The 13,380-nt window shown below is 33.4% G+C and overlaps 1 protein-coding gene and 1 pseudogene across 1 annotated transcript; one reads left to right on the plus strand and one right to left on the minus strand.

Annotated features, from left to right (window-relative positions):
• Positions 1–1,701: 1,701 nt before the first annotated feature.
• LOC149214547 (cytochrome P450 71AU50 pseudogene) lies at positions 1,702–2,321 on the minus strand (annotated as a pseudogene).
• Positions 2,322–2,432: 111 nt separating this feature from the next.
• On the plus strand, positions 2,433–3,650 carry LOC149214548 (cytochrome P450 71AU50-like). Its single transcript, XM_089389427.1, has 4 exons — positions 2,433–2,461; positions 2,620–2,797; positions 3,023–3,154; positions 3,390–3,650. The coding sequence occupies exons 1-4, from the start codon at positions 2,433–2,435 to the stop codon at positions 3,648–3,650; spliced, it is 600 nt and encodes a 199-aa protein (XP_089245553.1).
• Positions 3,651–13,380: the final 9,730 nt, after the last annotated feature.

Here is a 13,380-nt window from a genome sequence, read left to right on the forward strand (position 1 = left end):
ATAGAAAATGGTAGACAATCTTGATTATGACGAAAATATGACGTTTTGTAAATCATGGTCCTTATATCATCCCACCGATAGCCACACCCTCCTTCTTCCCATGTCTTTGCATTCACCTCAAAATTATCCTCTGCCATGCTGTTTAGAAAAAAGCTTAACATGTTTTGCTCCACATTTGTATCATTTAGCAGAGAGCTTAACATGCTCTACTCCGCATTTGCATCATAATCTATCCACTCAAACATATGAAGAGGTTGGGAAGAATTACAAATTATGTTGGGAAGGATTATGACATGGGAGTACGTGTTGTATTGAAGTGTTGGTGAGGGAGGGATTGACTTGCAGGTGGCGAGGTGGCATGAAAAAAAAACTAACACTCATGCATCATGCAGTAGAACACGATCACCCCAAAAGAGAGATTAAGGTGTACATGTTACGTAGCCACATATTTATGCTAAAGTTCAAATCTTTCACCATGGTCATATGAGTCTTAGAGGACTGTTTGTGGGGCTATTTTTGAAGCATTCCAATTCCATCACACCAGGTAAATCAATAATGCTATCACTGTAACTAATCTTGATACGACAAAAAGACCCCACAAATTGTCAATTTGAATTTGGCCAGATTCGGGTTGAGTATATCCGCTACAATCATCATGGTAATATGGCAACAACTCTTTTCGTAAGACTTGGAGTGTGTCCTTGTCTGCTAATTCCAGCATTATATTAGAAATATTCTTTTCCAATTTCTCATTTGTGTGACTAAACGCCTGCACAGAAGTCGTCAGTCTATCTAAATGAGATTATATACAAACCAAAAAAAATGGACTAAAAATCCGGAATAGTAAGCTTGGTGGATGTTTGAGTGCTTTTAACTGAAATCAAATGAGAGTGGTAAATATGAATCACTTACAAATCCCCAGCTTTGTGTGGTGAATGTTTTTCGAGGAAAGGTGAGGATACCACCATTTTTTTTTACTAGGGATTCCATGTATGGACTCTACGATGGCACGTACTTTACCACTAAACAAAGCTTGAAAATAGTCATCTTCATTGTTTAAGGTTTTATGCTTCAATAATTGGTGTCTTAACTAAAGTAGACATAATTTAATGATAGGTGCGTGCCGTCCACTTCCAACTTTGTTCATGAATGACTTTCATTTCAATCAATCTATAGCCACTTGCATGCATATTAAAATTCTTTAAGTTAGACAATATTTAATAAATCATTCCAACAACTGTATAAAATAACAATTATAGAAATAGAGTTCAATTTAACCTTGCATAGCTCATCCATGTCTTAAAAAAAAAATTAATAACCAATGTTGCTTAGAACATCATCTTGAAGAATTAACATCTAAAGATCAGCTGGTTTAAAAGTCAATTCAAGACTTCATGACCAAAGATAAATAGATTATTTCACTTGTGGATTGATAATATAAACCTGTAAAATAGCATCCGGCAATCCAACTCATTCCTTATACACCTGATTAAAAATAATTAAAATTTTGCTTAATAAACGCAATTAAAAATAATATAATTAAAATTTAGGTTTAATGACCCGATAAACTTTCCAATTATTGAATTCCTTAGGCGTACTTTATGCGTGCTTTGCACCTTTGGCGGCAATTGGTAGTTATATGTTTCTACCCGCTCTGTTTGCATCGCAGTCTACATTAGTGTAGGCAGTCAGCAATACAGATTACAGCACAACCGTAACGCCAGGGGTCCCAACAGCAGAGACATCATGTGCTCTGCGCACTGTGAGTCCAAACCTTTCAGACATATCCAGTTCCTGCCCATTCATCTTGTCGGGCGGTGTCCAGTCAAAACAGTGTAATAGTTGTCCCAATGAAAATTCAACAAGAAGCATTCCCAGCTGCTCTCGCGGACACCCTCTCCTCCCTGCTCCGAACAGAATCCACTCACAGTTGAGAATTTTTTCATCTAGCCAGCAGCCATTCATGAGTCTCTCAGTCATGAACCTTTCTGCATCCTCCCATGACGTTGGGTTCCTTCCGATTGCCCAGAGATTCACCAAAACGCTAGTGTTTTTGGGAATTTCATAGCCCAACACATTGCAGGCTTCCACAGACAAGTAGGGAAGGGCAAGGGGTGACGCCGCGTGGAATCTAAGCGTTTCTTTCACCACAGCTTGGAAGGGAGAGAAGGAAGATCAGATTGACGCACCATCCGGCCCTTTCCAAGTACAAGTTCCAGCTCGTCCTGAACCTTCTTCAACACTGGCGGGTTCCTCAATAATTCGGACATTGCCCACTCCGTGGTTGTGGATGACGTGTCCGTGCCAGCGGCCAACATCATCCTGCCATAAAGACATCAATACAATATCAGGAGTTTCTCAAGACACATGATCTGCTTTTTGCTAGCAGACCTCCATCCGCGGCAGCTAATTATTTTTGCTCCGTAGGGCGTATGGCGCTTACTGGAGGCAAGTGCGTAAGGTGTGCGTTTTACAGTTGCTGAAGGCAAGACGCTTGGATTACTTCTGCTTCATAAGAGAAAAGGATGTCTCTGCTATGATTCGTTGTATTGCTAATTCAGATCATCCGCTAAACATTAGCAAAACAGTCTCAATCCTTGTGAGCGATATTTTGTGCAGGACGACCTTCGTTAGAAAGTACTCTGACAAAGACTCCATTGGCGGTAAAGGAATCACTTCGATGATGAAGGAAAGTTTTGTTGGAGATTATATACGATACGTCGCCTGGATGGATCTACAAGGTCTCAACTGGCGCTTCAAGGAAATACATGGCATACAAGACGAGTTGCTAGAGAAAGTGATAGAGGAACACGTTGCCCCAACGTCACGCGAGATCTGGTAGATGTTTTGCTTGCAGCTTCTGCAGATAAAGATATGGAGCCACAAATTACATGAGATAATATAAAGGCCATCTGAATGGCGGCTTTTAAATAAGTAAATATGATTATGATCCCGTAAATAGTGCAGTGATTGTGATCTCTTTGATATTTTATTGATGTCTTTATTGTAACGATAATGGCAGGATATGTTGGCCGCTGGCACGGACACGTCATCCACAACCATGGACTGGGCAATGTCCGAATTATTGAGGAACCCGCCAGTGTTGAAGAAGGTTCAGGACGACCTGGAACTTGTAGTTGGAAAGGGCCGGATGGTGCGTGAATCTGATCTTCCTTCTCTCCCTTCCAAGCTGTGGTGAAAGAAACGCTTAGACTCCACGCGGCGTCACCCCTTGACCTTCCCCACTTATCTGTGGAAGCCTTGCAATGTGTTGGGCTATGAAATTCCAAAAAACACTCGCGTTTTGGTGAATCTTTGGGCAATCGGAAGGAACCGAAAGGATGCGGAAAGGTTCGTGACTGAGAGACTCATGAATGGCTGCTCGCTAGATGAAAAAAATTCGTAACTGTGAGTGGATTCCGTTCGGAGCAAGCAGGAGAGGATGCCCGGGAGAGCAGCTGGGAATGCTTCTTGTCGAGTTTCCATTGGCACAGCTATTGCACTGTTTTGACTGGACACTGCCCGATAAGATAAATGGACAGGAACTGGATATGTCTGAAAGGTTTGGAATCGCGGTGCGCAGAGCAGATGATCTCACTGCTGTTGGGACCCATCGCGTTATAATATCAGTATTGGTAGAAACAGTATAGTTAAAAGTTATAATATCAGTATTGGTAGAAACATTATAATTAAAAGTTATAATATCAGTATGAGTCTGGACTGGCATTGCATTGAAAGAAGAGACATCAATGACATAGAAGAATTCGTGATAGATAGTGTATTTTTTTTAGTAATAATAAAAGAGCATATGCACCTTCATGATAATGTGTACTTAGCAACAGGAATTCCATTAATTGAGCTATCTGTTGGAGTTTATTTAGTTATTAATAATTATTATTATTGTGGGTTAATAATATAAATTTTATTTTTTATTACTTTGAGAATATTTTTAATAATGAAAATTATAGGTTGAAATTTATCACAAAAGTAATTATGTTTTTTTAGTTTAAATTAAATTGATTAATTAGATAAATGATTATTTTTCAAGAATAATTAAGTTTTTTACATTTTTAATTAAATTGATTAATTAGATAAATGACTAATTTGTGGTATTAATTAGGTGCATTGTCACATTTTAGAATTTTGTGATCCTTTATGATAATGAGATTATTTTTCTGATGAATTACATTATTAAGATTTAGTCGATGTATGAGGACAATCTCATTGTATTTTAACCAAGCATATTTATATTGTAAAGTCACTTTACACCATGGTAATGTGGGGCAAATCTCAATACTTAAAAATCTTATCACGTGTTTTTAAAAATATATATGTTCAATTTATATATTAAATTTTGTAATTAATAATAATATTATTACCTTGCTAAAAAAAATTATTTTTTTATTTTTTATTTTTTATGTTAAAGTTTGTATTGCCTCCAAATGTTAAAACATTGTCATACATATGTCTTTGATTAGCTATAGTCAAAGAAGACAACTTCAATTTGGCACAAGAGAAACCACATCTCTTGGCCACCTTCTCAATACTAGTTAGAACAATACAAAATGCCTGAGAATCAATCAGTTTGTAAAAAAATAACTAAAAACAAAAATCTCTTTGGAGATCATCAATTGAAGAATATTAAGAAGTCACTAGTGTTGTATCTTTCTAGTGACTTCATTCACATTGGCGGTGACACACTAATTGTACCAGCCAAGCATCCAAACTTCCCAAACATGGAAGCTAAAATATTTGTCCACATTTGATATCATCACTGTTGAGAAAATGTTGTATTATTTCTCTTGTTTTTCCTTCAAGCCTTTGCTGAGAAGAGTTTCATGTTGCTAGTTGAGAGTAATTGAGTTCAAATATTTCTTCCTTCTTCCCATGATATGCCCAAAGAAAGGAACCTGATTGGAATCCTATCCAATAATATCAAAATCTAAAAAGAAAGTCATTCATCCATAGGTTGGGTCTCAAGGTGACAGATTTCAACTCTAATTTCATGGGGGAAACAACATAGTAAAGTTTTATGACCTCACATGCTTGGGCTTGGGCTCTAGTTCTTGCATGGGCACTCTGACTACATTGTTCTCCATGGCCACGCTACCCTCCTTGGTAGCTGAACATGCGCTATCGAGGATGAAAATTCATTTTGCGCACACCCCAAAGGAGAAAACCTGTATATTGAACAATATAGACACATTGATATAAACACAGGAAGAGAAAAACCTTGAGCCAACGTAGGAAATGAAACAGGGTACGAATAGATGACAAAAAGAACATAACATAGAAATATGTAGAAGATTATCCAAATGAGAATTAAAGATAAAGACCACAAGTTTGACTAATTGGCTACAGAGAATACTAACAATGTAGGCATTAGCCACAAATAGAATACCAAATACCATGTCTAGAATAAAAGAAGATGAAATAAGAAGCATTAAGAAAGTAAGCTAGAAAGATGCACTACCTAGCCCAAAAATTTTAATTTGGACAAGCAACAAAGATTACCACATTGAATGAAACCGAGAGCGAAGCAATCCTCCCTAGACCAAAAAAATGCTAAAAATGTCCTACATTTCTCTGCCCTGAATGCCACTGCTTTCGAAAAAAATTTCCCACGGAGACCAATATCACAGATGCTACTATTGTTTCTCATTGGGATTGAAATACTCACCCAAATATTATCCCTTAACAAAACCCAAAATGTAACAAGGAGTTGAACATAATTTACAAAGAAAAGAACTAAACTAGAGAATCGTGGCAAGGAAACTCTTTAGTCGCAGACTTTTCGGCGACGGAGAGGAAGAGCGCACCCTCACAACCTCTTTAGCCTTAGCCCTCTGGTGACTATGGTCAAAACAAAAATAGTGATTACCATCTCCTCACTCATGAAAAGCATCGCATGCAAACTTCATGTGGAGGGGCAAGCCAAGTCGCCCCACTCTTAATTGCCACTTGAGGTGGTGGGATTGCCCCCAATAGCATACCCCAATTAGAGGTACTTTGTTAAAATAAAGTTATAATTTACTCAATTTAGATTATGCTTTTAGTGTTGGTAATGTAAAATATATTATAAACTAAGTATTTTGATTCTTATTATAAATTGACGTTTATCAAAATTTACCAATTATTTAATTTAGATAACTACATTAATTATTTAATTTATAACTATATTGTTCTAAAAATATAAATTTCAAAAATATTGAATTTATTGCTTGAAATTTATTAATTTGTATATAAACTCTACTACTCTAGTTTTATCTCGAAACTTTGAATGTTAAGTTGACTGTTTTATTATTTCCAAGTTCCCTAACCTAAACCCTTATGTAGTTTCAAGGCTTTTCCTCCATTTAACAATCATAATATAGATATAAAAATTATAATGAAACATAGATTATAATGAAAGGAGTTTTTAAAGGTAATGTTAAAACTACTATTACTTCTAAATTTAAGGATAAGTTGTAGGATGATAAGGAGTGACAGGAAAAAGGAAGCTAAGCTATTATAAGGAGGTGATTACCCACAATATTGATAACTAGAATGATCTTTATAGCTTGACCAGTGCTAAGAAGAAAATGAACATTACAAAGATAAAAACTAATTCTCACGAGCTTCGAAGTCAGAAAGGGCATTGGTCAATTCCCAAAACACCTTGGGACCAAAGAGTCTATCACCTTTGTGATACTAGGAGGGTTGAAAAGGAAAGACGCTTTCTCTTGTACTGTCTATCTCTTACTTTCTTAAGGTGCTAAAATTATTGGTCAAAAAACGGATTAATTAACAGTCAACCATCTACCGATTGCTATAGTCCCTACATTGCCATAGGCAGGAACTAGTAAAGAGGGAGTAAATAGTCCCTGATTTTCTGTAGGTAGGGACTAATAAAGAGGGAGTAAACCTAAAGGAGGAGTCGCGTTGAAAGAGGAGCGCTAAAAATAATGATCACAAAGATTTAGATTCTGAAAATCTAATACTTTTCCTTAAAGGTGAAAGTGGAATCTTGAACCTAAATGTTTTTCTTGGAAAATAAGTGTTTCCATAGTTGACATAGAGTATATGTAACAACCCCAAAATTAAAACATGAACGTAATAGATGCACATGTAAATATACCTCATATCATAACATCACAATCACTATGCATATCGTATTCATCGTAAATATACAACATCATTATCATAACAAATAAATAAATAAACACTTCACAGGCATCATTAACCTCTCATCAAAATTATACCATATACCACATACCATCACGTCATGAAACATTGTCACAATATTATACATCAACTTTTTCATATTAACATAAAGAATAACTAAAATTATACCCATATCAGTATTACTTTCACCCTATATCCTACTAATTTACTTGAATACAAATCAATAAAACTTTTATATTATTAATAATTATGTGTATATAACAAATTTACAAAATATATATATATATATAGATATATATATATATATATATATATTAACAAACAGAATCTCTACCCAATATATGTCACAGCATTTTTTAACTCGATGTAAAAGACTAATTTGATTTAATATTATATAAATCTCATCATTTAATTTATATTATTTAAAATATACTTATTATTTAATAATTCTCATCATTCTTATAACATATACTTTAGACTTAAAATTGTTCACTTATTTATATATTTCGAAAAGTAATCCATTATAAAAAATATAAATATATAGATTAAGGTATTAGCAATTTTGAATCTAAACTTTCTCAAACCCCTACTTCCTCTAAACATTATAATAGTGGAACTTAACTTATACATTGTAATATTGTAACCTGTATAAATATATTATATTCCTATATTATATTTAGGATTTATACATTTCTTGGTAAAAGTGTTGAAAATAATAAAAAATGAAATTCAAACACAATTACAATTTTCATATTTCCTTATCCTTTTGTGATCCACTCTCCTTTTGTTATACACGCTAAGATGATATAGTGATCAAGCATGTCATACCTCAAAAAAAACCATAGCAGGATCGATAATCTCAAGGGGCATCCTTATTTTTTATCGCCACTTTCTATTATGAGTGAATAATAATTTAAAACCCACGGATCTTTATATATATAAATTTGGGAACATTTAAGAAAACAATTCAGGAGAAGAAATTGCACAGAATAGAATTCGACTGTTATCAACGTCTTATCGTAAGTTGACTAATTTGTTGCGTAAACATTAAATCGTAGAACATTTAAGAAAACAATTCACGACTATTATCAACATCTTATCATAAGTTGAGATGAACTTGAATGGTAGGTCTGGAATGGTGGTTTCAAATTGTGGCTAGGCAAATTGATTCCTTGATTCCTTGAAGCCAAGGATAGTTTTAATTCAATTAATGATTTATCATAAGCCGGAGAGTGTAAAAGGACTTTTAGTACTAAATACAAAGTTACTGCAAACCTCTGTGTTTTAAATTCTAAAGAACGTCTCAATGGGCTGTGAAGAAGTAATTTAGCATTAACCGTAGCATTCCAGGAAACATACCAATCTTTGAGAAAACGTTGAAGTGATTTACATGGCTTTTTGCATATACAATTCTTCAGTGAAACTTTTCATTGATAACTGCGATTTTGTTAAAGTAATAAAAATTCTAACCAAGTTCTTATAAGTGGAATTTCCCCAAGTTCTACGTCTCTTGGTTAGGATTTTGAGCTTCCTAGATGGCAATTGTGGTTCCAAATCCGAAGTTATTAATGATAGATTCTTATTTTGTAAAGGAAATAAGTTGGATGGATACTCGGGTTTTGGACATTGGTTTTCGATTAACTTATTTATAACTAGTTTACAGTTTGAAATATAAATTTTAGTTATTTATAATTAATAATTTTATTTTTAATATATTTATTTTCAAAATATTTTTTTATTAAAAAACAAATAAAAAATTTAAGAAAACAATCAAATAATTTTTGATTATTTATTACTAATTATAAATAATCAAGTTAACATAACTTTCAATTAAAAAAAATAATAATAAAATTTAATTTAAATTAATTTTTAGTTGAAATTAGGACAAATAATATTATATATATGATTTGGATATATTTGATTAATATTATTAAAATTTTCATTTTTAATTAATGGTCAAATATTATTTATAATGATTAGTAAATAAGAACATGAAATCTCAAAGGTGCAATAGAGTTTAAATCTTGGTCTGATATTATATGTAACAACCCAAAATTAAAACATGCAACTAATTAGATCAATTATGTAATTTACAATCAACACACTTCTATTCAACTAATTAGCATAGAATATTTTTAAAAATGGGAACAAAGACAACTTATCTATAGCGATGATATTCCTTACTCGTAATTTGGGAGTTGAACGTTATTTGATTCTTGCTAATCACAATAAAGTTTTGGGGATGACTCTCCACCCAACGGTATGCTCAGCTGCATATAATCTTTCTATAGTTGGCCACCAAGCCCTCAATCAACATATTAGTGCCGGGGAATCTTTTGTCTCACAACACTTTTTCCCAAAATGAGAATGGATGATGGAATGATGAATCTCATCTTCATCTTTGTCTATTAAATAGACCAAACAATGGAAAGTCCATCTATCAACATGCAAATTTTATTTTTATTCTAAGTTTAACTTAATTTAGTAATTATCTTAATATAATTTTTTCTTATTTTATTCCTTTTTACTTTTTGATAATTTTACTTATTTTTACTATTTTATACTTTTTTAATTTGATTTTCTTTTTTTATTTTATTTTTGTTAACTTTACTTATTTTTATTTATATTTATTTATAACTCTAGTATTGTTATTTACCATTTTATTTATTTATTATTATTATTATATTTTCTTTATTATTTATTTACTATTATTATATTTTCTTTATTGATTATAATTTATTTTCTTATATTTTAATATTTTTGTACTATTTATTGTTTTATATTTTTGAAATAACAAGCTATAATACATAAGGAAAAATAAACTTATATTATTTATTATTTTATATTCTCGAAGTGGCCGGCTATAATAGATAGAGAATGAATAAACATAAAGGAAAAACCTCGTTGAAAGATCACAAAAAATGTACACAAATGAATTAAATGATAGTCATGACAGATTGTAAGCCCAGGTATTGCCAGTTGCAGGCAGCGTGGCTTCCCAGGTTCTCACCTCACACAAGACGGATAGCATTATTAAGGATGGATACTGTAGGATTTTTGCATTAATGGAGTGTGTTGTTCAAAGCAAAACTGTGGTTGTTATAATCATGGCGATCCTGTATGTTCTCTTCACACCTCGCGCTCAGTCTTATTGTTCCGGGCCCTGGTTTGATGTGGTTTTTGGTGACAAGCAGAACCTTGCAAACAGAGGCAAGCTCCAGGCTAGCTCTCTGTTTTTCTGGAAGAGGTACTATTATGCTAAGGTTCCCCGCGGCAGGATTAGCACAACTTTAAGGGGTAAGCTTTCTAAAGCTCTTGAATTTAGAACTGGACGTGTTGCATCTCCATCTCTGGCATTCTCTGGGCATTTGATTCGGTCTCTGTGTCAATCATTTTATCCCCCTGTTGTTGTCTCTAGTTTCTCTATGCCTTCCCCTTCGCTCTTCATAAAGGTTCGCCAGAGTGGGAGGAATCGTTACGAGGGGCGACGTGGAAGCGGCAAACGTCCAATCGCTAGTCATTCTGCGGACCCTGAACAGTCGCCTATCAATCTTCCCTCCTCTCATGTGGATGCGCCTCCTCCGAGCCCTATGCGCAAGCCAATTCCAAATAGTGCTTTCCAAACCGTGCATTTCAAACTCCAAAGCAATCTGAATAGGCCTCTGATTACTGCTCACATCACTATAATCCTTCCGGAAGAAGAAAATTAAATCTCTCCTCTATCATGCATGGCTCTTGATCCTTCTCAAAGCAGTGAGCATTTAATGGAAGAGGGAAGCTAGGAGAATCAGACGAATGATAAGTTTGGTCAGGATGAAATTCTCAAAAGCATTCCGCCTCTTGTAGACATAAATCCAGTGGCCGGGGAAGGGACTTTTGGAGCTACAGGTCATTCCTTAGTGAACCCAGCAAGCGAGATGGGTGGCAATGAAAATTTAAGGATTGGCAGCGCGTGTCTGGTAGCGGAGAAGACTCCTGGTGAGGATGTGGAAGTTTAATGCCACCTGGGTCTATTTTTTCTCCCTTTTTGGTTTTGATATCGCTCAGATGACCACTTCCAGGCAACTTTGCTCACATTCAAGGTTCAACATCTTCAACCTGTTGTTTTTGCTTCCCTTCGGGGAAGTGGTTGTTTATTTACCGGTTGGTTTGCTAAGTACTGAGGCTTTTTCGTTGTCAATGTCTCTATCTACATTCTACGAGTCTATCTCTGGGTTTTATATATGTCTTCTAGCTATTTGTAACTGGTCTCCCCAGGTTCTTTTTGTACGGAGGCAGTTCTGCTGTGTTGAGTGCTCTCGGGTTCTGTTCTCTGAGACCTCAACTTCTTGTAAAATTATTCCTCTTTTCAGTTAGTAGATTTTAGTCTTTGCAGAGAAAAAAAAAAGGAGAAAGTGGAATATTAAACTTAAATGTTTTTTTTGAAAGTAAAATTGTTTCCATAATTGACTTAGAATATATTTTCCAAGTGAAAAACTATAATATCGGTGATCGTTCAAGAAAATATTCCCTTTGAATGCAATTTTATTTCTTATTTTTTGGTTTTGACTCACGTGATTACTACCAATCTTTTTACCATATAACCAATGAATTATATGTCGAACTCCAGCAAGAAACCTACCTCCAATAGTACCGAGTTCCTTATTTAATAGTGCATGTTTCAGAAACATCCAGGCAAATCTGTTTGATGTGATTTTGGATTTGCACCGTCAAAAATTGTGTGTTAGTTTGCGTATCTAATTAGTGTTTTCAAGTTGTTGTTGTTTTATTTACGGATAGTTTTTAATGTTATAACTAGTCTAACTTGATGGAAGAGAAATTTGATATTAGAATATGTTTTTTTAAAATGATGATGGTATTAAGTTGTTGGATGTTTTAAAAATTTATGTAAAATTTAATTCTAGAAAACCCAAAATGCAGAGTAAGGGATGATATTGAGTTTATGTTATTATTATGTATAGTGTTTCTTTTATCTTTATTGTGATTCTCGAATTAGGTAGGGTTTAAAGTTAATTTATTGTAGATTTATTTATTTAACCATTTTAATTTATTTTCCATTCATATACTTATTAGTTTGGACGATTTTTAATGTTATAGTTAATTTAATCCCTTAGAAAGGGAATTTGTTCGAGTATGAGTTTTTTTACTTTATCATTATGTTGTAGAGATATTTTAATATAATGTTTAACATTTTTATTAAATCAAATTATTATTGGATAAAAATTAAAATCAAATAAAAAAATTAATATAATATAATATAAATTTTTATCTTGACTCTAAATCTACCTAATTTCGAGAGAGATCACGATGAATGAAACAGTAACGTTTTTATAAAAATAACTTTAAAAATAACTTACAACCTAATTTAAAATGTCTAATAGTCCTTTTAACTTTGAAGCTGGAGAGAATGGAAGTTTACCCAGCCTATGACTTAATCCATATTCTTGGTGGTCAAAGGTTGTGAAAATCTGTACTCTTGGTCAAAAGTTTTTTCATTGTTTTTTTTATATAGATTAAGTTAAAAAGTGTACAACTCAGTTTTTCTAGTGAGTTTATTTTTCATTTATTCATTCATTTTAAAAATTTTGATGGATGTTTTGTACCTTCAAATTATTTCGATCATATTACAGATAAAAATCAGACTTTGAATTAAATAAAGGATTTGCATCTCACAGGTGTGTACAGCACCTGGAGACTGCACCCAAAAACAAAGAAGAGACTCTCTCTCTATTCACTCTACCTTTCATCAAATGAATATTACAATATTAAATACATCACTAGAAATCAAGTAGTTGTAAACAAACTCCTAAACTCTAGGAACAAATCCTAAACTAAGGAGATACGTTACAAATATGTAACCATTTCTAACAATGTGAACTTTGAAACGGGAACTATAAACTCAAAACAGGAACTCTGACCAAAAAACCCCAATGGCCAAAAAAACATCAAAAACAGTGCTAAAAACGAAAAGTGTGTATACTGGAACGATGTTTTTATTTTTTAGGCGTTAATTTTGAACATGTTTTAAAAATGGCAGTGACTACGAACTTTATTATGAAATTTTCGTGCAAAATATAGCTTCAAAATGAAAGTGATGATACTGGAATAATGAATTTTTTTTTAGGGCCAATTTTTAACAGTTTTAAAAAATGCTAATAAAACCAATATTTTATGTGTCAAACAAAGTTGTTTATGAGGAAAAAAACGCATTAATGT

The sequence above is a fragment of the Pinus tabuliformis genome, chromosome 1_1 (assembly GCF_031772625.1).
Source record: "Pinus tabuliformis cultivar Carrire ecotype Pingquan chromosome 1_1, CPIR1, whole genome shotgun sequence".
NCBI classification, from domain to species: domain Eukaryota; kingdom Viridiplantae; phylum Streptophyta; class Pinopsida; order Pinales; family Pinaceae; genus Pinus; species Pinus tabuliformis.

Bases quoted from the DNA above. Each gene is read 5' to 3' on its own strand.
- LOC149214548 (XM_089389427.1), top strand. From the start codon at position 2,433: ATGGCGCTTACTGGAGGCAAGTGCGTAAG. The intron at 2,462-2,619 runs GTGTGCGTTTTA...TATTTTGTGCAG, and splicing joins ACTGGAGGCAAGTGCGTAAG to GACGACCTTCGTTAGAAAGT. The intron at 3,155-3,389 runs GTGCGTGAATCT...GCTGCTCGCTAG, and splicing joins TAGTTGGAAAGGGCCGGATG to ATGAAAAAAATTCGTAACTG.